Genomic DNA, 27,878 nt, shown 5'->3' on the forward strand with positions numbered 1-27,878 from the left:
AAGGAAGCTTCCAGGGTGACAAGGAGTGTTTGCTACTTTGATTGCAGTGATGATTTCACAGGTATACTTGTGCTCCTATCGGAGCTTTTCAAATCTTAAATACTTTAAGTGGTAGGTGTTTGGTGTGGTAGTTAAGATGCCGTTTGGAACACCCACATACTACATCAGAGTGCAAGGTTCAAGTGCAGGCTTCCGTACTTCTGATCCGCTATTCTGCTAATGCACACTCTGGGAGGCAGCTCAGTACCTGAGTTCCTGCTTACCCATGTGAGAGATGTGGATCAGGCGCTGGCCTTGCACTTGCCCCGCCCCCGCCCCTCCCCCCCGGCTGTTATGGGCATTTGGGGAGTGAATCAGCAGATGGAAGGTTTCTTTGTCCCTTTCTGAGTCTCTATACCTTTCAACTAAAATGAAAATTGAAAAAAAAAAATTTAGAGGCTGGTGTTGTGGCGAAATGGGTTAAACTGCTGCCTGCAGTGTCAGCATCCCACTTGGGTGCCTGGTTCAAATCCTGGCTACTCTGCTTCGGACCCAGCTCCCTGCTAATGTGCCTGGGAAAGCAGTGGAAGATGACCCAAGTCCCTGGACCCCCTGTACCCACATGGGAGACTGAGATGAAGCTCTTGGCTCCTGGCTTTGGCCTGGACAAGCCCTAGCTGTTGCAGCCATTTGGGAAGTGAACCAGTGGATGGAAAATCTCTATCTTTCTCTCTATGACTCTCACTTTCAAATAAATAAAATAAGAATTAAAAAAAGAAAAAATTGCAAAAGTCGCATTTTAAGTATATGAAAAATACTTTAATTCTTATTAATTCAATTATACCTCAGTAAAGCTGCTAAAAACAAAAGATCATTTGAAAGCTTATGGCAAAATTCTAAGGAAGTGGTACTAATAGTAGTGTTAGCAGGCCTGGACAGAACAGTTTTAAGAATGTGAGAGTCTCAGATCCCTAAGAATCGATGTGACAAGCAGAGGCAGGAGTCAGGGACAACTCCCAAGATTTTGAGGCTATTTGATAGGAAGAAAGGTGGTTCTATTGGCAGCAACAGAGAAAACCACAAAAAAGGTGGATACCAAGTTCAGTTTTGGACATAGCGCATGCTGGTAGAATATCTAGTTCTGAGGGGAAGTTTAAAACTCGGGATGCAACATGAGAGGTAAGAGACACTAGCCTATAGAATTCCCAACACTTATTTCAACTTCCTATTTACTCATTGCCCTTGAGTCTACTGCCTCTCTGGTTCTTAGAAACAAATTTTCCTTCATGTTATATAATCTGAGTCTTCACAGGAAGAAAAACCAAGTCTGGAAAAGTGCCATTCACCCATGTATGACCTTCAGGGAACTTTTAGGATCCTAGGGGAAGGCAAAACGTATCATCGTCTTAGAGTTCCAAATGTGCACTCAGCTAAGTGGAGTTTTCATGGCCTCATGAAAAGGTTATATGTGTTGGCACTAAGTGAATAGAGTGATGTACGACAACTCAAACGAAAAAGGCAGCGTGCACCACAGGATCTAAGAAGCCAGAAACGGATAAGGACCTGTGAAGTCATTTCTTTGTGTGCTGCCCCACTCCCTGTTACATCAGCCCCTGCCAGAGCAGAATTGTTCCTGAGAACTGCAGTGTGGCTCTTCACACCAGAGCCAAAGGAAACATCTGTAAGTCTGGCGGGGTTTCAGGTGAGCATGCTGCTGAGAGGGCTCGGAGCCTATGCTGGCAGGAGGCTCCAACTGCAGAATGAACTCTTTCCCTCCTGCCTTGTTTTGTTTTAAATGTCAAAACTTTTCACACTACAGTGACACCCTAAAATGATTCTCTTACTTCCGTTGCTCCAGTGGAAACAATATTTTTTCATGCTCCATAGAGTGCCCACCAACTGATTCCAAACCTAGAATGCGATAGGGCTCTCTGGTCTGAAATGAAAAGGCTGAAAAAGGTAGAATAAGCTAGTGGGGAAAAGAATCTTTCTCTCGAATGTTTTGCATTCAGTCAGTCATCAAATGGGCACTCTTTTAAGGCACTGTGCTAAGCTGTATGAAAGCCTTAAGGTATAGTAATAATACACTAAAACAGTTCCTGACTGCAAGAAACTAAGTTAAATCAAAGTGAATACACAACTGGAGGATGACACAAAAACACTGTGTAGGAAGGGGTACAGAATGTCACAGGGGCCCAGCATTCAGCATATCAGTGAAGACGCTGATTACCATGCCGTGTCCCATATCAGTGTCTAAGTTTGATCCTGGTTCTGTTCTCCATTCCAGCCTTCTTGCTCATGCATGCCCTGGGAGGAGGAAGGTAATGCCTCAAGGAGTGGGCCGCTACCACTACCCAGTGGGACACTGGGATTGAATTCCTGGCTCCTGACTTTGGCCTGGCTCATCCCTGGATGTGCAGACATCTGGAGAGTGAACCAGTGGATGAAAGCTCCCTATCTGGCTGTCTCTCAAATAACTAATTTTCAAATGTTATAGAAATTTCAGTAGCGTGGGACATTATTCTCTGATGAAGCAAAGATAATTATGGGTAAAATCACATTTGCACTAGACGTTGAAAATCCAGGATATAAAAAATAACAACTGGGATAAAGAAATAATACCTCTAGGCAGAGGAAATGGTAAAACTCAGACATGGGAGAAAGGAATGCTTAGGAAATAACGCAACGCAGTTCAGCAAGCATTATTAAGTACCTACTGAGTACTGTACACTGTATTGGATGGTGGGAAGAGAGAGATATCCAAGACAACTCACCTCAAGAAGAATATGCATTCTGAAATAAAATGGATAATTTCATAGTAGTAATCACAAATATTAGGCCTAGAGACATGCCCAGTTCTGTGCTATAAAAATAGCAGAACTAAGATGATATAATGGTTAGCAGCAAAGACTCTACAGAAAAACTATATGGGTTTGAATTCCTTGTGTGCCAATTACTTAAGATGAATCATTTCTTAGGTTTCAGTTTTTCCCTTTGTAGAACGGGAACAACAGTATTTACTTCATAGGACTACTATGAGAATATACACTAGAACATGACCCTTACGAAAAGACCTGGAACCAGCAAATACTCCATATAAATATTAGTTGCTGTTACTGCAGTCGGCAGTACTGAGGGGTGACTACCTCTATCGGGTGGGCGAGTTGCTGTGAATGCAGCATTAGCCAGAGACGCTGCTGGGAGCCAATGTGATGCTGCTCTAGCTTCCCGCCCACTGACCTGCAGTCTCCTCCTCTACGGTAGAGCAGGTACAGTAACAGTTCACTGTGTGCCAGGCACCATTCTGAGTGTTCATGGATTCTCACTGAGTACCTTTCCATCCCACAGGTGAGAAAACTGAAGCACTGTGCCATCAAAGCAGCTTGCTCTAGGCCACAAAGACAGGAGGTGGTGGAAAAAGGGTGGGAAGCCAGACAGGTCCATCTCCAAGGCTCTGCTCTCAACCACTGCCACTTTGCCTTTCAGTTCTGCCACTATTCGACTGTATCTTTTTTTTTTTTTTTAATTGGATGCTGGCATTTTACCAAGTAGGCAAAGGATAACCCAAAGCTGACATGGAGGGTAACCAAAGCAAGAAAAAGCAGAGACTCAAATACCACATCCCATGTTTGTATGGTGTTTTATAATTTATAAAACTCTTGTACTTTCTTAACCCACTTTTTTTTTTTTTTCATTTTGGCCCCAAATGACTGAGGACTATAAGAGGCCAATAAACAGAGCGGGGTGTAAGAAAGATCTCAACCCTATATATTTGGGAGTGCTGACAGAGTTGACTCGGGGAATGGAGGTATAGTGAACATCTGTTTTTGTTTTCAGAACCATGCTGATATGGGTGGGTGTGGTATTTCCCAACACCTAGTAAATTTTACTATTTGAAAACTTGACTTTTGGCATGCCCCTGGCACACCCACAACTCTGATGCTCCTTCCCCCAATTTGTACATTGTAGTTGTTCTATATTGGGTCAGGGAGTTTTCAGAGAAAGAAAAAAAAGAACATTGTTATTCTCTCCCCCATAATACACACACACACACACACACACACACACACCCTTATAAACTCCACCCTGAACAGATTCCCAGGGCCTTATGCTCTGGGTCAAAACTCCATGTTTGTGTTCCCCAGGACACTGCACACTGCCTGCCATCCTAGGCTTTCAAAGCACATTTTTCAGAACGGATAAAAATCTCTCTCCACTTCTTGGTGTTGACTGTGTGAAAATGTCTAAGTCAATGTTGGATCAGAGAGGCAGCACACTTCCTTCACTCATTCCACTTGCAGATAATTCTGAATGTCTACTCCATGCCGGGCACTGAGCTAGGCACAGAAACTTCAGAAATACAGAAGACAGTCTTCTAGTAAGTTATGTTATCAAAGATACTCCAGAAAACAAGCATTCTAAATTCTGAACGATTTTTCAAGATGTGCTTGGAACTCTGATTTTTTTGCAATACAATATTATGTGTTTATTTTTATTTGAATAAATGCCAAGAAAGAAAAACAAGTGACTAAGCTGTGTTTTGAACTCCTCATATAATATTTAAGCTTAGATTTGAGGTCATATGGAACACACATGGTTTAGGTAAAAGAAGTGGAAGCATTAAAAACTACTCTCAAGGATGAGTTAGATTTTAAGGCCAGGTCAGCAATTTTCGCTGGGATTATCAGCTTTGCTCAGAATTTCACTTAATCTTTGTCTCAAGTTCCTTTTCGATAAAATGGGGCAATTTTCTTAGGGTTGTGGGGGAAGTGGCCAAAGGGCAAGGGAGGATGCGATATGGCTGAACGGTTTTCTGACTTTGAAGTGTTCTAAAAATACAGCATTTTCATTGCAAACATGTGATGGAATATGTGTCAACACAGCATTTTGTGTTGCTAGGGCAGCTCAACCAATAGTTTTAGGTATACTCATGCAGCTCTTCTGCTAATGCAGGGGAAGAGAAAGCCACAGAGCAATAGGCTTCTCTTATCTGCTAAGCATTCAAGTTGTCCTGGAGACATGTGGCAGGCCCTCCAACTGCTGATTAGTCTGGGTTAAACAATCAAACTCTGCCATTTGACGAAGACTCTTCTTTTCGCCTCTTAAGCTGTCACAAATTTATTTGCCTTGGAATTTAATCTGTAGCATAAAAGCCTGACATGTCCCACTTAAAAACTGTACTCCTAAGTACAGATTAGAGTGCAATTAGGTAAGAGAGGAAAGTCTAAAAAAATGCGATTACAAAACTGTGTCTTTAATTTATTCATTACCTTTCCTCAAGTCTTTTTCTTCCTTCATAGAGATTAGAGAAAAGTCTTGGCTTCTGGAAGCATTCCCTTTGCGGGACTTGGTGGAAGAATTCCATGTTTGCCATCTCTAAAGCTGAATACAACCCATATTGGACTTGCAAAATAGCTAAGACCCGTCGCCACCTGCCAGCTGTACGGTGGCTTGTGTAAAATGAACTGGTGGTCACAATCCAATTCTCATTAGACAGATGTCCACTTCACAAAGAGAGCACCATGCTCAGCAGCTCGGCTGGCAAAGAGGAGATGGGACTGGGCATGGAAACTGAGTCTACTTTTTTTTTTTTTTTTTTAAACTAACTAGGTTGCTTACTCAATGGTACTGAAGCAAGCCAGAGGAAATGTGGCAGGTAGGATGGCAGCAGCTCTGAGAGTCTTCTTTTGTGCTTTTTGGCTCCATCTAACCTCTTCGATATCTCAAAGTGCTTTTCAGATGTTGTTTCTTTCATCCTACTAAGAAGCCATGTTTTCCAAATTTAGGTTGTGTCTTTATTGAGCCACGCAGTAGTTGTCTTTTAAGACCACTGCTGCGACACATTGACTTCACTCAGAGATTGATGGAGACTGCAACTGCCTGCAATACCCTCATTAGCCTCCATTGCAGTATTAGGGAAAATGCCTCAGGCAGAGCAAGGATCCCCTTGCCTTTCCTGGGTTAACTGGTACCCTCACTTGGAGTGAACAAGCCACTGTTGAATCTTGATGAGAAAGGGCAAAATGGCCCTTTATTATAAAATTTATCTACCTGGAAATCCATTAATATCTTATAAAGGATTTAAAAAAATCCAAAAACTAAAGCCTGATTCAATGTAGATACTGAAACTAAGCTGGTCTGTTGGGAAAAGTGTGTTTTCAGCACAGCAAGGGAGTGCACAAATTAAGCAGTTTTTTTCATTGATTTTTCTTAACTCATGCAAATATTTTGGTTTATGGCCTATTTTTAACAACCTAATACTCTTTTTTTTTTTTTTTTTAAAATCACATACATAAACAAAAAACAAACTCCCAACTTAAGCTAATCTAACATGAAAGATAATCTTTAAGAGGCAATACAGAAAGCAAAAGGTAAGAATTTTATTATATTGCATAAGCTACATATTATGGTCAGAAAACCTATTTAGAATTGGGATCTACTGCTACAATATTTCTCCACTAAACAGAATGTAAGAACCCACGTAAGGAGGCCCTTTTTTCAGAGAGGGACACTCTGTTAGCAAGGGGTGTATATGAAAACTAATATTAACATGTTTATTTCCTTCCCAAAGTTGTGATTCTTCTAATATTAATATATACATTTTTTTTTTTTTGGTCTAAGCAATACTTTGTTCAAAATAACTGCCCCTAGACAGGCTTCTGAAACCAGAGCTGATTCTGGGTGGGTGTTGGGGAGGTTGAGTATAAACTCCCTCTATGGCTGGTCACAGAACACTGTTCTAATGCCAACCCTACCATCTTCCACTCTGAGTAGACCTGGCAACAAGAGGGACTGCGTGCAAGGGTAAAGAATTGTGACAGACGCTGAAAAATTACTCAGAAGTAATCTCGCTGATGGCAGTTTAGTAGCCTTGTTACCTTTGAACAAACCATACAGCAAAGCCTGTGTGCCAAAGACAAATCAAAACCAGAAAGCCCCCCGAACACAAAGTACAATATTAAACACAGTCCAATACGCCAAGCAACTTAACACAAGGTCTCTTGTGACTAATAGATGTCCATGCAAATTTGGGCCAAAGCAAGATGACGGGACATGAAATTATTTTGAAAGAGTCTGCGGTTTTCAAGGGTCGAGACTCCGGGATCAAGAATGTTGAAAATTCAGGCTTACAATCTATAGGAGGACCTCTAGAATCTCTGATCCTTAGTTATCAAGTATTTGCTTTTGCCAACCTTAACACTTTCTCCTGAGACCCTGGGTTTTCACTGACTACCCCTCCCATGACTCATTCTACCAAGTCCTTTCCTTGTTCCCTGTGATGCTGATTTTAATTGTGTATATTTCCTAGCAACCTAGCTGAACAAGAAACACTGTAAGATTTCTCTGCACAGAAATTCAAAATAATATGCACAGCTTATGGAACCCGACACCATTACTGCTGCTGCTATTTCTTTATCACTACTTTCTTCTACCACCTCTCCTACTACTGTCGTTTATTAAGTTCCCCCACTACCAGGCACTGCACTGGGCAACTACTGTTTAACATTTCATAAATAATGCATTCCTCAGAAGTCCATCACAGAGGCAATAACACAATGACTGGGGAGAACACAAAACAACCCAACATTCTCAGAAAAAACTTCAATATATCACAGAGTTTAAAACACATGTGTGAGGCTGGCGCCGCGGCCCACTAGGCTAATCCTCTGCCTTGCGGCGCCAGCACACCGGGTTCTAGTCCTGGTTGGGGCGCCGGATTCTGTCCCGGTTGCCCTTCTTCCAGGCCAGCTCTCTGCTGTGGCCCGGGAGTGCAGTGGAGGATGGCCCAAGTACTTGGGCCCTGCACCCCATGGGAGACCAGGGTAAGTACCTGGCTCCTGCCATCGGATCAGCGCAGTGTGCCGGCCGCAACACGCCGGCTGCGGCGGCCATTGGAGGGTGAAGCAATGGCAAAGGAAGACCTTTCTCTCTGTCTCTCTCTCTCACTGTCCACTCTGCCTGTCAAAAAAAAAAAAAAAAACCGTATGTGTGAGCTGTACACACATACGTACATGCCTCCTATGATGGTTTAGAATCTGGGGCTGCGGAATGTCTGGCCCATGGGCCACATAAGGTCCGCAAAATAATCTGGTCTGGCCCTGCCAAGACAACTGCAGGCAGGGCTCGAAATTCAATGAATCTGTAGCAGGCTAATTTTTAAGCTGATAATTTTCTATGGTACATGAATGGTGTTACAAATATCCAAATGGCCTTTGGCAGAAAAAAGGTTTCCCACTCCTGGAGATTATCAGTCATTCTTTAGTGCCCAGTGGATGTAGATGCATTATGTAGGGGCTGGCAGTTCTTCCTTAGAACCCTGCACCAAAAGCTGTTACAATGAAAAAGGGTATTGAGAACCAGTTGGTTGCATCACTGATGCCTTAGTTATGCTAATAGGAGGCTACAAACTTCATATCTTCAGATTTAATGGAGAAACCTCAAGTTCATTAGTCGAACTTCAGCCTCTTTGTTCTAAACCCCTTACATGGAGTGTCAAGAAGAAAGGAAACTAGAAATGAAGAAAATGAGAAAGGGGGCGATATGGACATGATAATGAAAAGAAAAACCTCAAACTCTTGGTATCACATCATGTTGGTCCCCTAACCCTGTCACTTCCATCTTCACATCTTCACCACCCCAAGAGCACAGGACTCTCATGCTTTCTTGAATGCACTGTCCAACACAGGAAACACCCATGTACACACATAAACACATACATGTAAAAAACAATGCTAATCCAAAGCTGGCCCTACATTCCAAAAGAACTTAGTTCTGTCTTTAATACCTATAAACTTTTCTGTTTCAAGCAAAGAATATGACTCACTGGTTCATCTTTATATTCTAAGCATTATTGGTGTACAATTCCTTTAGTACAGTATGTATCAATATTTATTAGGTGCTGGAGTTGTGGCATAGCTGGTAAAGCCACTGCTTGTGACAATGGCATCCCATATGGGCACTGGTTCATGTCCCAGATGCCATACTTCCAGTCTAACGGCCTGGTAAAAGCAGAAGACGGCCCAAGAGTTTGGGCCCCTGGCACCCACATGGGAGACCCAGATGAAGCTCCTGATTCGGTTTGGTTCAGCCCTGGTTATTGTGGCCATCTGGGAAGTGAGCCAGTAAATGGAGGATATCTCTTTCTCTCTCCCCCTGCCCCCACTGACTTTCAAATAAATAAATAAAGCTTCAAAAGACCACTACTTATTGTCATATGATCAATACTTTGGTAAGCACTTTGTTAGCTCTCTGGGTCACATCTTTGGTCTTTTCTGTTGTGTATGAAATTTGACATAAGACTCCAGAATTTCAGGGACACCCTAAGCTTCAAATCACTGTTACACAAAAACTATACAGCAAAGTTGGTAAGGGAGCTGGCAAAAGGCCCACTCCTCAGCACTGGGGATTCGCCTGCCCCACCATCTCCTTAACTTTCACAAGGTGCTCTAAGTTCACTACCTCTTCTATGTAAAAGTTTGGCTCAAACTCTAACTTTGCCTGCTGTTCCAACATTTTAAGTATAAGCAGCAGAATCCCAGGGTTTAGCATTAATTGAAAGAGCTTATCTATATATAGCCTCACTCTGCACTTTAGTATCTTCAAAACTTCAATCATACTCTCTTCTCTCTTTTTTTGAGAGCACAATCCCTCCTTTTAATGTCTTGCTACAGCCTTTCCCCCGTTTCATTCTCATGACTCAATGCTCTCAGGCCTTTTAAGTTAACCTCGTAGACCTTTCCATGTGAGTTCACCTTCCTAGACCTTTGTGATTCATGCTGCTCTCCTTTGGAACTCCTCCATCTCCTTGATATATCTTCAATAACACTGCCTGATATCGGGCACAGTGTCCCAGATAGGAGCTAAAAAGCTCTCTGTGAAAAGTGGTGAATTACCTGTTCTTCAATACTTGGGGTCTGGCATCGTCATTTGTAATGTTTAGCATTTTGGGGGCAGATTTGACCATCAACTTCTTGGAAACCTTGTTTCCTGTGCTCCCCCACCTATGTTTTTCTCTCTATGTATAGATGTGTATGATGCAATCTCCATCAAATTATACTAGTTTGGAGGGTATATTTTTCTTTTTTACCTGAAATGTAATAGAAGTAATTCCTGGAGTTAACTGGAGAGAGACTGTGAACACTGCTGAGAACAATGAAGACCACTGTGAAGACAGAGGCCTTGACCCATATGCAGGTCAGGCTGTAGAATCTGTCCTACATAGATTCAAGGCCCATTATATCTCAAACTAAATCTTAAAACAATCACATTCTGGGTCAGAGAAAGAGTACTGTCAGTGAGTATTCTTTCTCAATCCTTTCTCGAAATCCCATTTAGGATCCTTAGATGAAAATACAGAAATTATATCCCTTTATTCCACAAACTGATAATTGTCCCGAGTCTATTTTATGAGCTTCTGTCAATTTAACACCAGAATGTGGAAACTGGATTAGGGACATCCTAATTTTTTACAGAAAGAGTGAAAAAATATTGATCCTAAATACCCATTCCTGTGGTGCTTCAACTGCCTTCTCATCCTCCCTGATCCATTAGTTTCACAATTACAATCTGCCCCTGTTTAGCTGACCAGCCCACTTCTCCAGTTTTAGCAAAACTTCTTCCTTCAACTGTTTGTTCTTTCACTTGTTTGTCTACAGGACTCAGGGAAAAAGAGGCCTCAAGAAATCCATGTACATCAGAATCCATCATCCCACATGTATCCCCTCTACCGTGTTCCTTTTTCTGTAACATGTACTCATCAAGGCCAATTTGAAAACATCTTCAGACATCTGAGACTTTGATTCTTCAATATGCTTAACTGGTCTAATTCACTGCAAGTTTCTCTAGTGTGATAGCTAATATACCACTGAGACACCTAACATCTAAACTATTTTCTGCCGAATTTCACAATAAGGGTCACAACCTTTCCAATTCTCTTGACCATCTGTCCTGAAAGCCAACATACTATCATCCATCATTTCTGTTACCAACACATCAAATTCTACTTTAAAATTATATTATTTTAGTTTAGTTTCCATTTTGCTTTTGCCATTTGGCCAATTATCTTTTGATTTCTTCCTAGTTTCCAATGGTTTTGAGGACCATAATGATTATTTGGTATGTATTTATCAGTGGTACATCATGGCAAACCTGTGTTTAACTGGAGGGCAATTTGTTCTTGCAAAAAGTTTGGGCCAGACAGTAATAGAAAACAAAGCATGCAAATAGATGGTCTCTGGGTGAGTAAAATCAGGATGAGGAACAAAGAACCTGAGACCCTATGCCTAAAATTGTTAGCATCTGGAGCCATATGTCCAAGGATGAAAGAATCTGTCTCTTAAGTAACATAAGACAGAAAAAGCAGTATTAATTGCATTCGCAGCATTTTATATTTTACCATGGCTGGAAATATTAAAGATAATATCTTTAAGGGTATGGATGGTTTTATTTCTCTTAATTTATTTGAAAAGCAGAGACACAGACACAGAGAAATCTCCCATCCATTGGCTTATACCCCAAATGCCTTCAACAGCCAGGGCTGGGGCAGGCTGAAATGAGGAGCCAGGAACACAATCCAGGTCTCCCACTTGGGTGGCAGGGACTGAACTGCTTGAGCCATTATCTGCTCCTCTCAGGCTGTGCATTAGCAAAAAGGTGGAATCAGAAGCAGAGTTGACACTCAAAGCCACCTGCTCCAACATGGAATGGGGCTATCCAAGTGGTGTCTTAACTGCTATGCCAAATACTTGCACCTATGTATTTTTTTTAAAAAATCACAGCATTATGAACACTCCTAAGACATAACGATGGTCAATTTTAAACATTCATTACAAGCAAAGCTTGAAGGAGGAAGAAAGCAAACCTTTCAACTGTAATGCCTGATTATCTGGAGTCTCAGGGGCAAAAGGGAATAAGGGGGTGGGGTGGGGTCAGGTCATGCTAAGGCAGCTCTCAGGCCAGAGTAACTGATAGCTCTCCTTCTGGCTTGACAACAAGACCTCTCACTTCTAAAGCACCGGTTTCATAATGGCCCATGGTATGGTAACCCAGAGTGTACAACTAATGGTAGATCATCTCTAAAGTGGAGAAATCTCAATGGGTGCAATTAAAAAGGCAAATGAGGCCTCTAGGCAGGCAAACTACAAATGCATTCCATGGCAAACACAAATGGTGAAATCACCTATATGCACTGGAGGGATTCAAAGAAACTTAAGCCATGAAGCTCTGGTGTTTTTTTTTTTTTCCCCCTTACGTACAATTTCTAGCAAACACCTCTAGTTCCTCTTTTGTCTAGAGGCTGTTTTCTTTATTCTTCTGCTACTTTAATTCCAGAAATGTGAATCTACCAGGGACAAGACAACTGGGGACTTGCTGAAGTCATAACGTCCTAGGCAGAAGAGAAGATGACAAAATGGTCAAAAATAGCCTTGAGTAATTTCTGTCTTCTTTGATACTGGCTTTGATAGTGGCTCTGTGTCCTCTGTATCTCCCTCTTCCCTTTCTTCTTCGTTTTCTCTCTAGAGATGCAAGGATCAAAACGTACCCATGATAGCTGTTATCTGCCAGGGTAGAAGCCACCATCTGATAGAAGTTAAAGGAAACTCACTGGATAGACACAGTCCAGTCATTCATTTCCATAGCAGGAGGCATTTGAAGGGATTCCTATTTTTGCTTTTTCTTTTAATTGGAGAGGCAGAAATACAGAGAAAGTCTCATCTGCTGGTTCACTCTCTCAAATGCCTGCAATGGCCAGGGCTGGGTCAGGCTTAATGAACAAGACAAATGTCCACCTGTAAATGAATTCCTTCTTACTAGAACTCAAAGGAAACAAATATACCATTTCTGTCAGCTTTATTTCAATAGGTGATATCTGTGTCAATCAAAATAGTTAAAAACTCCATTTCAAAAAGTGAATTGTTAAATCTTTCAATATTACTATATGAGATACTAATGAATCCACCTTTCACAAGGAGGTGATAAGGATCCTTGCTTGCATGCATATAAAAATTCTGACTGTATTTTATCTTGATCCTCTAGGTCCCTCAGCCAACAATGAAAGATGTCGCAGTCACAGATTTATGTTAACAAAACTGATTCAGGAAGAAAAGCATCCTTGCTGTAAGCCACTAAGGGAGAACACTAATGAAACCGGGTGGGGCTGGCCTTGTGGCACAGTGGGTTAAGCCACCATTTGTGGTGCTGCCCGTTTGAGTCCTGGCTGCTCTGCTTCCAATCCAGCTTCCTGCTAAAGCACCTGAGGGAAGGAAGCAGAAGACAGCCCAGGACCTTGGGCCACTGCCACCCATGTCAGAGATCCAGATGGAGTTCCTGGCTCCTGCAGTCAGCCTGGCCTAGATCCAGTTGTTGCAGCCACTTAGGAAGTGACCAGCAGATGGAAGACTGGTCTCTGTTCCTCTGCCTTTCAAATAAACAAACAAATCTTAACAAACAAAAAGCACTGTCCTAGACAATCTAAGGCAGCGACCCTAATTTTCAAGGACAGAAATCTTATCTTCTGTTTTAACTCATGTATATTAAATTGCAGCATGGATTCATCTTTCTGCATTTTGAAATTTATCTCAATTACTGATTTTGAGATGAGATTGCTTAAATAAATGGGTTCCGAGTTCACTTCTATTACTGACACAAAGTTTCTAACTGTTTTTTAGGAAGAAGGGAAAGGCAGGAAGTATGAAGAGGAACTGCTGCACTCCCACCCCAGTGTTCCAACATCATTCCTTTTATTAACAGGTCAAAGGTGTTCTTTACAGATCTTCAGCATTTCAGAGAAGAGAATAAAGCGTCTAAGATTATCAACTGTTCTGATACTAGCGGCATTCACATTTGTTCTGTTCATGAATATGTAAAACAACTCTGTGATGTAGGTATTATTTCTCTTGTATGGATAAAGAAATCGAGGCTTATTTGCTAAGCTATCTTGCAATAATAAATACCAATCAATCCCCATGCTACCAAGTGCAAAACAATCTTCTGGATTTAGGACAATTCCTTGGACAAATCATGAAACACATCAATTTAGGCTCTGCTGTCTTTTACTCCTCATCTCTCCCCTCACGCTTGATTCACTCCCCAACCACTCAATCCTCAAGAAATTTGCCACTACCTTAAGCTAGAGAGAGATCAGGACAAAACTAGATGACCCTTATATTTTATTAGTGAATTCTTGAACACTGATGTAAAACCTGTGAGATGGAAATAAACAACTTGCCATCATACTCCAAGATGAGTGAGCCAGTCCCTAGTGTCATCCTACTGCAGCCTGACCCAAAAGATGAAGCAGCAAAACTACCTCAACAGTTGCCTTATTTTGAAACTTAAAGACAGTAACTTTTCCCAAAGGAACCATGAGTTTAATCTGGGTTCCACCCAGAGAACTCTGGGCTCTAAGCACCACAGGGCCGCAGCTGCAAGGCAGTTACGCCACGACCTCATGACACCTTTCAAGAAAAAAGGAAGTCTTGCTCTTTGGGCCTGTGGTACGCAGTGACAGCCAACAAGCCACTTCCCCTATCTGTCTTCTGGCTGAGAAGTTGCCAAAAGAGAGACAGTAAAAATATGATTAGGGAGGCATTATGTGTTCCATTCCTATCTTGCAGTCTTAAAGGCTAAATGATTTTAACCTAGTCACTCAGTAAACTCAGAGCAACAGTACTTAACCATTTAGGTTTAGATCAATGCAAAACAGCATTCCTTACAGTGGTCTGGTTTTTCTGTGTGTGATGATGATCCTCGATTATAAATTTGATTAACTAAACTATTAAGGGAGTGATGATCCAAGGAACTTGATGTACATGCCACTAACAGGTTCCAAGCTTGATTTCACTTGAACGCTACTCCTGTACTTCTTCCACTGTACCTCAACCTCTCACACCTCAACTGATTTCCTTCTCCCAGACTAGTTACCAACCTTTTGCTTTTACTGGCATTCCCACTGTAAGCCTAGAGTATTTTAATACATCTGGTACCCTTCCTGACCCACCTTATCTGCCTTGGTCACCTTCAATTCTAATTTTCTACGATTCTGTTTCTCTACTCACTCACAGATGGACAATTCCAGAACCACAAACCTGGGCCTAGTCTAAACTGACACAACCAACTGTAATTGGGTCTCTCTAGTCCTCCAACAGTTCTTTCTCCTACTGAATTTTTCCAAGTACTTCTTTTAAACTTTTCCCACCCTGCGAAGGTCACTATTCTGCCTTCTTAGAAATCTACTATTTACTGAGAAGATTGAGGGCATCTGTATTAAGTATTTCCCACTTCCTTCTATGACACTGAAATTTTCTGTGTTGTTACTTCCTAACTACTCTGCTGTCTCAACTGAATAACTTTCCACTCTTCAGCCTTTCCTTCTGTCTCTTCCAATCCTCTGATTCAGGTCTACCGTATACTTTCTGAATCTTGTTTTGCTCTACCTTCTTATCATTTGCTTACAGTGAAAAAAGGTGTGTGTGTGTGTGTGTGTGTGTGTGTGGTATGACTGTGGCATAGCAGATTAATATGCTATTTACAACGCATGTCCGGCTGGCCTGAGATCAAGTCCCACCTCTGTTTCTGAACCAGCTTCCTGCTAATGCATACCCTGGGAGGCAGCCAAAGATGGTTCAATTAATTGGATCCCTGCCACCCATGTAGAAGACCCAGATAGAGTTTCTGGCTCCTGCCTTTGGCCTGGCCCAGCCCTGGTTGTTGAAGGCATTTTGGGAATGAACCAATGGATCAAAGGTATCTCTCTAACATTCTGCCTTTCTAGTAAATATAGATAAACATTTAAAAAGCCCTCTAAAAAAGGAAGGAAGAAAAGAGCTACATGGCTAACCCCCCTTTTCTTTAGTGATCAGACTAGAAAGGGGAGTCTACACTCATAATCTCACGTGAACACTTAGGAAATTCCCCTCCCCAGCCCAACTTCCCACCCCATGTTATAAGATGCTGCCAAGTCCCCCTAGTCGCCAAATCCAAAGTATTTTTTCCTTGGCCTGCATCCTTCTTGACTCTTGCTGTGGCACCTCATACTCAGCACAATCAAAACTCAACAGTACTCTTTCTCCATTCCCATCATGGCTGATAGCTTTCCTGTTTCTCTGTTAAGGCAAAGTCTCCCAGGGAATGTTGTTATCAAGCCCTCTTCCCACTGGCCCTGTCATGTCTGCATCACTCAGTCCCCTCACTCTCCATCCCTATGACAGGCAACATCCTTATCTAAGCAAAAGTCAAGACACTGTACCAGTTGTTTCTGCTTAAATATCCTTCCGAGATGCCCGGTTTCTAACAAATACGTTTCAAATATCTGAGCCCAAGAATCTAAGTTCTGTAAGAACTGGCCCTGGCCTATGGTTCTAGGCCTTGTGCTCCTCCCTTCTTCCCTTTCCTCTCATGTATTTCACATTTCCTCTGAGCTCTGGAAGAATTTGTCCCAGAACTCGCACGGTATCATCTTACCTGCATGGCTAAATGAGGTCAGTCCATCTACTTGTAATGTTCACTATCTCTTTACTTACTGAAACTCTATTATTATTTTCAGAATTTGGGTAAAAATGACATCTTTTCCTATTTCCTGTAAGCTGCAAGTTACTTATTCCTTCTCTGAACTCATGTAAGTTCCAATAGGCTCATTTCTTTCTTATTTTTAACTTATGTTCTTCTTCATTATCGTTGCCTGTGAACTGACCTTATCAGCTCCATTAGATTTTAAGCTCTCGGATACGGTGATGATAACAACAACTGTGATAACAGATAACCCCATATCAAGTTCCTATCATACTGCAGTTCTGTGCAAAGCAGAACTAGATTACCTCCGCAACCCTATAAAGACGGCCACCACTTTCAGAGGGCACTGACTAATGTACCGGATGACCAATATCCAGGAAGTGGTACAGTTAGAAATTGAATTTAGACTTGTCTGGTTTCAGAGGCCATGTTCCTAATTACTATGTGATATTCCTCACTAATCATAGACTCGACGGATAACCACTGAATAAAACATGCTCCTCCTAAGTCTTAGGAGATGGCATTGCTCACTTAGAATCCTCAGAGTTGCTGGGCCTGCTTGGTCAACACATATCTACCGGGAGAAGAAACAGGTAGATCTCACTCTACCTCTTAGAGGATTATTTAAGAAATAGGACAATGTCTTCGTATCTCAAGACTAAGCTGAATGTAGAATGCAAAGTGAGAAGAACTGAACCCAGCTGGACTAAGTAACAGGCTGACTTTGCCTTGGAACCATCAATGCTGGTAAGGCAATGAATCAAGGCCACTCTAAAAAGCCTTACTTAGATAATATAAACCACATTTAGTAAGAGCCTCTGATAGTGCTAGTTTCTGAGTCTCTGACATCAGTGCTGTGAAAACATGATAATTGTACTCTGCTGACAGAGTCAGAAATGATGTAAATTTGGGGTCCTATTTTACATATGAGCAGGCAAATAATTCATGGCACACATATAAATCAACGTAAAGAAAGTGGTGGCTGCTTCTCTCTGTATGTAAGCGGCTAAAGGCTGTAATCCTCTGAGAGGAATGTCATTATACAGCTCAAATCCCATCACAACAAATACCTTTACAACAGAGATGTCTGTATAACAAAAATCCTTTCAAGCTTTGGCTGACAGCCCACATACTTCAAGCAATATTTGATGTGAGACTTGGAGTTCACAGTAATGGGAATTGACCTGTATTTCCAAAGGTAAGATTTGAATGATTTCATCTGTAACTCCTGTCCCATGATACCATGAGTTGGAATGATGTACAGTGTAAACCCATGAGTATAAAAACTAAACACAAAGAAGAAATGAAATCAACCTTGCTCTTAAAGGGCAACTTTCCTTCCTGTCACTTGGGGAACACTTATGTAAAGGAGAAGGCCTCTGACCCAAGCCCTGAAATGGAGCTGGTCAGGGTTGGTTTGTGGTCTCCACTCACTGAACAGCAAAACGGTGTTGCACATGAAGACAGATGGGCTGTGTTCAAACCTCCACTCTGTCACTTGTTATTTGGGTAAATCGGGGTACATTTTAAAACTTCTTGGGGGTCTCAGTTTCTTCACCTCTGAAATGTGATGAATACCACCTATGTTCAGGATTTTAGTAAGGACAAAATGAGAACACATACAAATCTCCTAACATACAGTCTGATGTACAGCATGTGGTCAAAACGGTTATTTCTCTCATTCACCCTGGACTTCTATAAACTATTCTCACAAAATTAATTATAAGACCTAATGTATCCAAGTTAAAACATGTGTAGTCTCAAAAATAAGAATAATCTGGTAAAAATGTTGCTCAAAGGAACATATTGGGGGGAAACAGAGAAAATGGGAGAGAAACCAGGCCACATACAAGTGCTTACTTGACTGAGAAAAGGGCATTTTTTGGCCAAGGTCAGATATGTATTATTCAAATAAAATGAAAGTAACCAAGCATCATCATAGCAAACGAGTAGAGGTCATTTTGAAAAATGCTGATAAACCAAAATTCAGAGTCAGATTTTCCTAGTCAAGGACAAACTGTGGCTACTTCTCCGAAGCACAGTTTACCACCTCTGTGCCACTCTACACCGCAGGAAGCCTGTATCTGGTGACTCCTTAGCTCTATTCCTGTACATTATACCATTTCTCCTCAGCAGAAGTACTGGGAAGGGTTAAGTCTTAAAACCAACTCTAGTCCTCTTCATTTGGGAAACATGTAGGTGAATAACTTCAAAAATATATTCCATAAAGATTCTCAATATTGTTCTCACTTGTGAGATTGTTAGTTCTACTGGTTTTTAGATTTTTCAAAAAACTTTCCAAATGATGGGACAATCAAGTTTGTGGTTGCAGAATTCTAAATGTTTTCAAAAACAACCTTACTTTTTAAAAGTGTTTTGAGATAGAAAACTAGAGTCTTAGGAACATAATTGAAAGACATGCTTATTCACCTTAATAAAATGACTATTGGCTAGAGACTTACATTTCTTAAAAGGCTCCCCAAAGTCCTATGAGACCTCAGGAACTACAGGGACTAGGAGATGGCCTAACACTTCTCAGAGTCACAGAACACCAGTCTTAAGGGAGATTCTTAGTTCTACCCTTACACCTTGCTAATAAGAAAAGACTCGGGGAGAAGTATGGGCCACTGCTCACATGTGTCCGACCCACATGTAGGTATACACCAAGCAACGAGCTTCCAGGGGCTTTTGGGAGAAGCAACGGGGACATAAGATGAGAACAGGCCGGAGAGACACATCAAGGCACAGAGAACAAGGAACAGTGAGACCCACAGGAGGAGAGAGGAGTCTTGAGTGGACAGATTGAGATCAAAAAACATAGAAAGAACGAAATTACTGAAGAGAGACGGTTAAAATGACAGAGGGCCAAGTGGTCGCCTCAGAAGAGATACGGTTAAATCAGAGCTTGTGAAGGTGGACTCCATTAGGCAAAAGCACCGAGCAGGTACAATGGTTTCTGGCCTCTATTTTAAGAGCTGCAACTCCCATCCCTATCCTCATCATCTTAAAATGGAGGCAGTTCCCAGCCACCAGACTGTACACTTAGACCTTAGCGCCGATGAGGGCGTAAACCTCAAGCTCCCTGAAGGTGTGCTGACTACCGCAGGCCAGTAGGGTGCTACTCCCCGGCTCCAAAAGGTCTCTTCAGGACCTCCCCCCGCATCCAGCCCCCAGGAATGAACTGAGCCCTTTCTTCCTCGCACCAGCACCACACGGAACTATTCCTAAGGCATTTCCAGGTCCCCACGGGCTACAGGAAAAGTGAAATACAATTGTAATTACATGGGCAGCAGTAGAAAGAGTTGGCTCCAGAAACAACAGGGCTGAGAACCACTATTCCTCGGAGGAGCAGCCACCCCGCCCAAGAGCAGCTTGCACTGCCTCGAAAGTGACCTCACGGGAGCAATCACGCGCCTGCACAGAGGCGCGGGCTGCGCTCCGGCCGGGCTCCGGTCCCACCTGTCCCAGCGGGCCGCGGGGAGGAGCCTGGCGGAGCTGCCGGCCCCAGCCGCTCCCAGCCCGCACGCCCTGCGGCCCGCAGCCCCGCTCCGCGCAGCCAAGCCCCCCGCGACGCCCACCTGGCCACCTGGGCGCCCCCCGGCCTCCCCGTGCCCCGTGCGGTCTGTACCTTTACTCTGGGGAGGGTTCTGACTCCGGTCCCGGAGGACGTTGATCTGGTAGACGGCTCCGTAAGGCTCAAAAAGTTCTTTCAGCTCCTTTTCGGACCAGGACCGGGGGATCTGTCCGACAAACATCTTAATGGCATCTGGGTCTGGCTGGTCTGAGTGATCCAAAGCTCCGTTCATCTTGTTGGCTGTGCCGTTACTGTCAAAAACGGAACCGGGAGCCAGAGTTAGGGCTGCAGGGTGAGGGACAGGAAGAAAAAAAAGAGTGGGGGTTGGGGGAGGCGGAAGGAGGAAGAAGAGGAGCACCGGGGAAAGTGCCTAATTTGATGAACTACAACAAAGCAGAGGCACCATTAAGGTTGTTGCTCGGCGGCGAGGCTTTCACTGCACGCTGCTGCCGGTCGGCTTCACAGCCGGAGCACTGGGCAGCGCCCCGCCGGCTGTCACCCGGGGCGTGGACATCTCCGAACCGGGCTCGGGAGGCAGCTGCAAGTTACGTGCAGGTCTCGCTCTGCACGGCTGCCATCAAGGCTGCGGCGTTATCAGCCCTACACTGGCTATCTCTGGCAAAGAAAGGCAGGGCTGGATTTCTCCTCTCTCTCTCTCTCTCTCTCTCTTCCCTCTTCCCCGCCCTTTTTTGGAAGACAGGAGAGAGAGAGAGGTGGTAATAATAAAGTCACATGGAAAGAAAATGAAACACTTGGCAGTCCGTCAGATGACTAATGCAAGATGCTGGTGATGAATTCGCAGAGTGCGCGAGGCATCCATGTGTGCATCAAATTAGTACGTTGTTGCTGCTCGGAATGGAAAGCGCTCCAGCTATGCAGTTCTCGGCAGCTGATTGGCTGCCCACGCTGGAGAAAAGGGCTGGAGCTGGGAGGGGGCTCCCCTTCAAAAAGCACATTGTTTATGGGACCCAGGCACAAAGGGTTTAATTCAGAGAGGCAAAGGCAATCTCAGAATTGCCTGCTTTGTGCCTGGGAGGGGGAAAAAAAATCTAGCCCCCAGAAAGTTGAGTTCCCACTAAAGGATATTGAATATTTCAATTCTTTCACACTTCATAAACTGCTCTCTGTATATCTGACTTCCAGATGTTGCACTTGAGCTCTAAACAATCACACGTTTGGGGAGGGGGGGAGAGAAAGGGAGAGAGAAGGAAGGAGTCTGCCTTTTCTTCTAGCTTCAGTAAATATTTGGGGCCAATACAAAGAGCAAAACCAAAACCTTTTACATATCGATCTTCCTTCATGTTGTTTCCCCAAACACCCTTTTGGAAGAGAACACTTGTTGAGAGCCTGCAATTCTAGGCACCATGATGTAATCTGACACGGAAGACATTCCTTTTTCACTTGGATCCCCCTGTTAGAGCTGCAGTAAGCAGAGTAGACCCACACACCCTCTTCAAGTTCTCTTCCTCCAGAGGCACCCTAACCCTAGCCACTCTGCCACACGACAAGGCTGAATGCTCCGAGAGGCACTCACTTGCTGAGCCCTGATCTTGGGTTGGTTCCCTTAGCCTATGAAAATACAATTCACCCCAACAGTGCCAAGCAGATACAGTAGCTACAGAACCTTGTCCATGACCACTCCACAGCCAAAAAAGCAGAGAAGGGACTCACTGACTCAAACTAAGTGGCAAATGGCAGGTGTAATTTCAGTAAGGTATTCAAAGATCTTCATCAGAGTTCCTTATTTGGTTAAAACAAACAAACAAACAAAATCAGAGTAACTTAAGTCTGGTGTGCACCTAGGCTAGTCTTAAGCTCCCTAAAAGAAACAAATAAACAAACAAAATCCCATGATACCTAATGGTTAAAAACCCAAAAACACACAGAAAGGAAAAACCCTGAATTATATTTAATCCCAAATAGAAAATGATGTCAAATATTTTTCACTAGGTCCTGGCTTCAATTTCTATTCCTTCTTATCCCCCTATTTTACTACTTTATTTTTTATCGTTGAGATAAACAATCAGACTGTCTAACTTGAAGCACTTTCAGAGCTTTCTCTAATCATCCTTATTGTTACAAAAAATGTTCTGCTGAATAAAATATTGAGTACAAAATCTTCTTTCAACAATTTAGGTGTAACATAATGGCTGTTTACATTAGAGTAGAGCCATTTATCTTGTTCTTACTCACCTATACTTCTTTTTCAAATCGCTCTGAGAATTCAATAAACACTTGAACCCTTTGGAACAGTGACTGTAGCAAGGTGGAGGTGGCACAGCCCCATGCAGTACGGAATGCAGTGTTCAGAGCATGCTGAGAGCTGAGAGTGTGGCAAGACTTTATTTCTGGGACAGGAAGGACCCGTGGTTACCGCTGTTGACAATCAGCTAGAATGAAAAGAGGAAGGTGTTGCCACAGATCTCAGCTAACAGAAAACGGAAGTTCAAGAAAATGGGGCCTTTTTTGCATTTTGCTTTCTTACAGAGCACAATCAATACAACTGGAGGAGTTAGGTAGCAGAACACTAATCCTGACATCCAAACTCCCAGAATTCTAGAGCAAACATGCTTCCATGCTTCTCAAAATGGAGAAGCCTTATCTATACGTTCTCAGAAAATACTGAATCCACCAAGATGCATAAAGGAAGGAAAGCTCTTGTGAGAAACAGACTTAAGCCTAACACCTTTGGTCTTTATATGGGTGAGTGCATGCATGTCATTCCTCTCCATCAGCCATCCTTCACAGACACCTGGAGACATCTTAACCTGTGGCAGTGTAGTGCAGTGGCTAGGGGCATGAGCGAGCCCATAATCTAGCTTGCATCCCCCCCCCCCCCACACACACTGTGCCACTCTAGGCCTCAGATCACTCATCTGGAAATGGGAACAGCAGACTCCAGCTCACAGTCAAGTACTCAGTATAGGACATGGCACACAGTAAGTGCTCTGGAGGTGTCAGCAACTTCCACTGTTAACACCTTCTTTGCATTTGTGATGCACTTGAAATGAGTGATCAACACAAATCCACTTTTCAATCCGAAATTGTTACAGGATAGACTCAAACACAACTCATAACCTAAATAACATGTATATTTTAGTGAAAATATATATATATATGAGATACTGTGCTGGTTAATCTACATTTTTCAAGCCTTTAAACAATCCTGTAACAAAATATTTTCCAGATGCCAAAATCTAAAAAAAAAAAAAAAAAAAAAAAAAGGTTCCTTTCCTAAGATTACAGTTTATAAATTGCAGAGCTAAAATTCAAACTGGGCCTACTGGGGTTCAAAGTATAAAATATTTCTAATGTATTGTGTGGCTAACTATTCTGTTCTGTCTTGGCTTTGGATAGGAAGGGGACAGCTCATGCAAATCAATGGGAAGACAAAGCCAAGAGCAAGTCCTACAGGGTCCTTGAAATCACAGTGCCAAGTAAAAGGAGTAAAAGAAATTTATACACACACCTTTCGTTGGTGGCAAAGAGGATGCAAAGTACAGAATTTAGGAGTCCTTTAAGGTGCCTTTGAAACCCACATTTTCTGAATAATCACATCAGCATGTTTCCATCTCCACGGACACCCTAGCTCTCTATTCCCATGGTCACACTGCTAAGCGCCTATTATCGTGACCTACATCTCTTCCTAACTACCTGCCGTTGTGCAGACAACAATTTCAAAGATTTGCATCAAGTGCTAAGGGTACAATAACCCCAACCTTAAGTAAATTCCCTATTGTCTAGATGTCATAAAAATCGAAAACACCACTATCACTGCCACACTTCCTAACCAAAATCTTCTGTGTGGAATAGGTGGTTCTATTCCACTGACCACTTCACTGTTGCTGAAGCCCATACCCTGGATCCTGATGGAAGTGCATCAGCTTGGTCAACAAGTTACAATCTAGTAGGCTCCTCCTTTGAAGTCCCAACTTTCATCCTGGTTGATACTTATTTCTAGTGGAGACTCATGGACTACTTTTGTCCTCAAGTGCAAGTGCTGGTACTGCAAAGCCAGTAAGTAATTTATGAGCTCAACAGGTAAACTTGTGGCAGTGCGTGCCAGAGACCACACAGAACCAGTATGTCCTTCCAAGAGAAGTGATCATGGGAACAAATGCCACAAATCCCAGCAAGACCCTTACTAAGGCTTTCCATTTAAAAGAATCTGATCTTGGGCTTAGGCAAATTAGACTAGCTCACTTCTCTTCATTCCCTGACCATCCTGAGCACTCAGTACAATATCTTTCACAGTGCTGGAATTTTGATTAAAATAAAAAGAATTGAGAGCCTACTCTTTGCCAGAAATCTTTGTCAAGCATTTGACAAACAGAATCAAAACAGTTCCAGTGACAATCATCAGCTCCACTGTGAAAATCAAGTAATTGAGCCACAGAGGTAAAGTGATTTTTCCAATATCACACCTTAAGAACAGGCATCTGGGGCCAGCGCTGTGGCTCACTTGGTTAATCTCTGCCTGCGGCGCCCGCATCCCACATGGACGCCGGCTTTTAGTCCCAGTTGCCCTTCTTCAGTCCAGCTCTCTGCTGTGGCCCCAGGGGCCAGTGGAGGATGGCCCAAGTGCTTGGGCCCCTGCACCTGCATGGGAGACCAGGAGGAAGCACCTGGCTCCTGGCTTTGGATCGGTGCAGCGCAGACCATAGCAGCCATTTGGGGAGTGAACCAACGGAAGAAGACCTTTCTGTCTCTCTCTGTCTATAACTCTACCTGTCAAAAACAAAAACAAAAACAAAAACAAACAAACAAACAAAAAACAACCAGGCATCTGCAGAATGAGGTCACAGTAAGACTTAAAGGATAACTGTCCTTGTTTATTACTCCATGAATGGGTTTCTCTAGGTGGATATTTCCTGTGGATTCAGTGCCCAGTTGCAGGCCCTGGACACAGGCACACACATCTCTGCTGGCACCTTGCCTGCAAACTGCAACAAGATCCTGAGTGCCAATTCTGTTCCTACCCTTGGTAAGAAGCCAACTATGAGGCTCCTCTAGGACAGATGCCATATGGAATCGGACCACAAGTCAGATATTAATGAAGCCAACAGGCACTAGTGTTATCGGTCTTACAGCCAAGGCAAAAATGCAACGATGTTGGGGAAAAAAAATGAGAGTGCTTATTTTTGCTTTTAGCATAGCCCTGACCTACTTCCCTACTCTATTTTCGAGTAAAAAGAACTAGACCAACAGGGAATATGCAGTATTGTCTGAGATTCCTTCAAGCAGTGAAAGATCACTATTAAAAAACTAATTCAATACATTGTTGTTAATTACAAGACAACAAGCTTTTATAAGGTCACTTTTGTAAGTGATCTGTGGGTTTCCTTTTGGAAAACGGAAACAAAACAATTGAAATTTGTGCTCTTTCATCTTCTTCCTTGGATGACTTTTTTTCTGGGTTATATTTTCTTTATCTATATAATAGGAAGAACAATGAAGTTACAAAACGGTGATGAGAAATGCTGGGGCAGGTGTTTACAAGGTTACATCCCACAATGGAGTATCAGGGTTTGATAGCCAGCTCCAGTTCCTGCCTCCAGCTTCTTCCTAACACAGATCCTGGGAGGTGGTGGTAATGACTCCACTAATCGGGTTCCTGCCACTTATGTGGGAAATACAGATTTTATTCTGGGCTCCTGGCTTCAACCCAGCCCATTATGGGCATCTGGGGAGTGAACCAGCAGACAGGATCTTCTATCAGTCTCTGTCTTTCTCAAACAAAAAAATAAAAAAGAATGCCAAGTGGCTATTACTATTTGCTGTTGAAAAAAAGGTATAAAATGCTACTTTCAAAATACATAGTAAACCAAAACCTACCAAAAAAGTTGCCTTATCTTGGAAGAATTTTTTTTAAAGATAATTGATCTCCTCCATTTTAAAAAAAACCAATGATATTACTCTAATACTTTTTAATCATGTTTAAATTTTTTCTTCTTCAGAATGACCTAAATCAGTGATGTCCAACTCTGGGCCATGATGGACATTTTTACTGCTGCTCAATCCAATATGGTAGGAACTCTCTGCAAGTGGTTCCCGAGTATTTGAAATGTGGCTAATGCAAGTGGGGAATTGGATTTTCATTTTATTTAACTTTACTTTATTTCAACAGATCTAGGTATGAATTTGATGCTTCAAAAAAGTCCAAGAAAAAATAAAACTAAAAAGGTAAGTTTATTTTTGGGGTGGTCATTTGGAACAGTAGTTAAGACATTGCTTGGGACACTTGCATCCCATGTCAGAGTGCTCAGTTTAAATCTTTTATGCTTTACTTCTGATCCAACTTCTTGTTAATACACACTATGGGAAGTCACAGGTGTTGGCTTAAGTACTAAGGTCCCTGTTACCATTGTGGGAGACCTGGACTGAGTTCCAAATTCCCGGCTTTGGCTTGCTCAGCCATGGCTGTTGTAGGCATTTGGAGAGTGAACCAGCGATCTATGTCTCTCCATCTCTCTTCCTGTCTTTCAAATAAAATTAAAAACAAATACAATTTTTAAAAAATTGCTAATTTTGGTGCCAAATATTTCTGAAATCTATGCACAGGTTTTTCAGAATACACATTTCCCATGAACTCTTGATGTATCCTCTTGTATTTTCTTAAAGCTTACTGGAGATTTATCTAAACATAATTTCATAGCAAGTTTGTTTTAGAAACACAAGAACTTGGGGACAGGAAAATGGTACTAGTGCTTGAGGCACTTAACAGCAGAGCAGTGGACACGAGACTGAAGGATTGGGTTCATGACTTGGCTCAGCATCAGTTTAACTGTGAGATCTCAGGGAGATCAAGTAACCACTCTGTACGAACCTCAGTTTCCTCACTGTGTGAAACAAAGGAGCAGAATGGCTCCCGTCTGGCCCTTAATTTCTACAGACCTGTGGTTATGGTTTGAATTCAGAGATCGATTTATGAAAAAGACAATTCAGATAATATGGCCAGTTGCCTTAAACCTCTGTGTGATTCCCTTTTTGGGTCTAATTTAATCCTCCAGGCTCACGGGCACGTTCGTGCTTCCCATCACTGTACTTAAACAACAAGCACACAAGGAAATAGACTGTTTGGTTATCATAGGAAACTGTCCAACAGTGAGCCGCATAAGGCAAAAGCAGAAAGAACCTGGCGACAGGCCTGGTGCCTCTGGCAGGCAACAGGATGGGCATGAAATTCATTAATAAAACAATCTTCCACATTATCCATTTTGGTGTTGCTTATTAAGAAGAGAATGCTCTTTGCCACAGACTGGCAATGTGGCACCTGGGGCGTAAGCGTCCACTCTCTCTCCATTGCACTCTGGAGAACACATCAGAAACTCAGTATCAGGCCTTCTGAACCCTCCAGGGCTACTGTCTACTCTAAATTTACCACAGCCTCTTGATTTAGGAAGGAGAAAACTGCTGCAATCCAACCTCCAGCTACGGGAACTGCATCTCCCTTTTCAAAGGTACCACTTCCGAGTTACCTTCTCTAACTGCCTTTCAAGAGGATGTAGTTTGCCACTGGTCTGACACAGTTATACTTATATTAACTGTACTTGGATCATGGATTGCTGAGAACTTTGGGTAAACAAACTTCTCTGGCTATCATCTGTATCATCAGTGAGATGTGAAAATCACAACACTCTCGTGTTTACCTGGCAGGTATCGTGACCATTTATCCTGTACAACTTTTGAGTCACAGAATGAGGTCCCCAGTCTCTGAGGTCAGAGAGCTGTCTATCAGCTAGAGAATCGCCACGGAAGATTAAATGGAGCAAGTAATACCCTTAGTATGGGAAAGAGGCGAAGTCCTTCTCCAAAT

At 42.6% G+C, this 27,878-nt stretch overlaps 1 protein-coding gene across 50 annotated transcripts in view; it reads right to left on the minus strand.

Annotated features, from left to right (window-relative positions):
* Positions 1–27,878, minus strand: part of CELF2 (CUGBP Elav-like family member 2) — a 931,997-nt gene that overhangs the window by 166,216 nt on the left and 737,903 nt on the right. For 42 of the 50 annotated variants that reach the window (XM_051820872.2, XM_051820873.2, XM_070055758.1 and 39 more), the window contains one exon: positions 20,117–20,313. In XM_051820872.2, coding sequence (XP_051676832.1) covers positions 20,117–20,294 — 178 coding nt within the window. In that variant the 5' untranslated portion in view covers positions 20,295–20,313. Of the gene's footprint in view, positions 1–20,116; positions 20,314–20,465; positions 21,904–22,255; positions 23,283–27,878 lie in introns of those variants that run through there. The other 8 variants (XM_070055759.1, XM_070055748.1, XM_070055738.1 and 5 more) reach the window with 2 other exon arrangements.

The sequence above is a fragment of the Oryctolagus cuniculus genome, chromosome 13 (assembly GCF_964237555.1).
Source record: "Oryctolagus cuniculus chromosome 13, mOryCun1.1, whole genome shotgun sequence".
NCBI lineage: Eukaryota > Metazoa > Chordata > Mammalia > Lagomorpha > Leporidae > Oryctolagus > Oryctolagus cuniculus.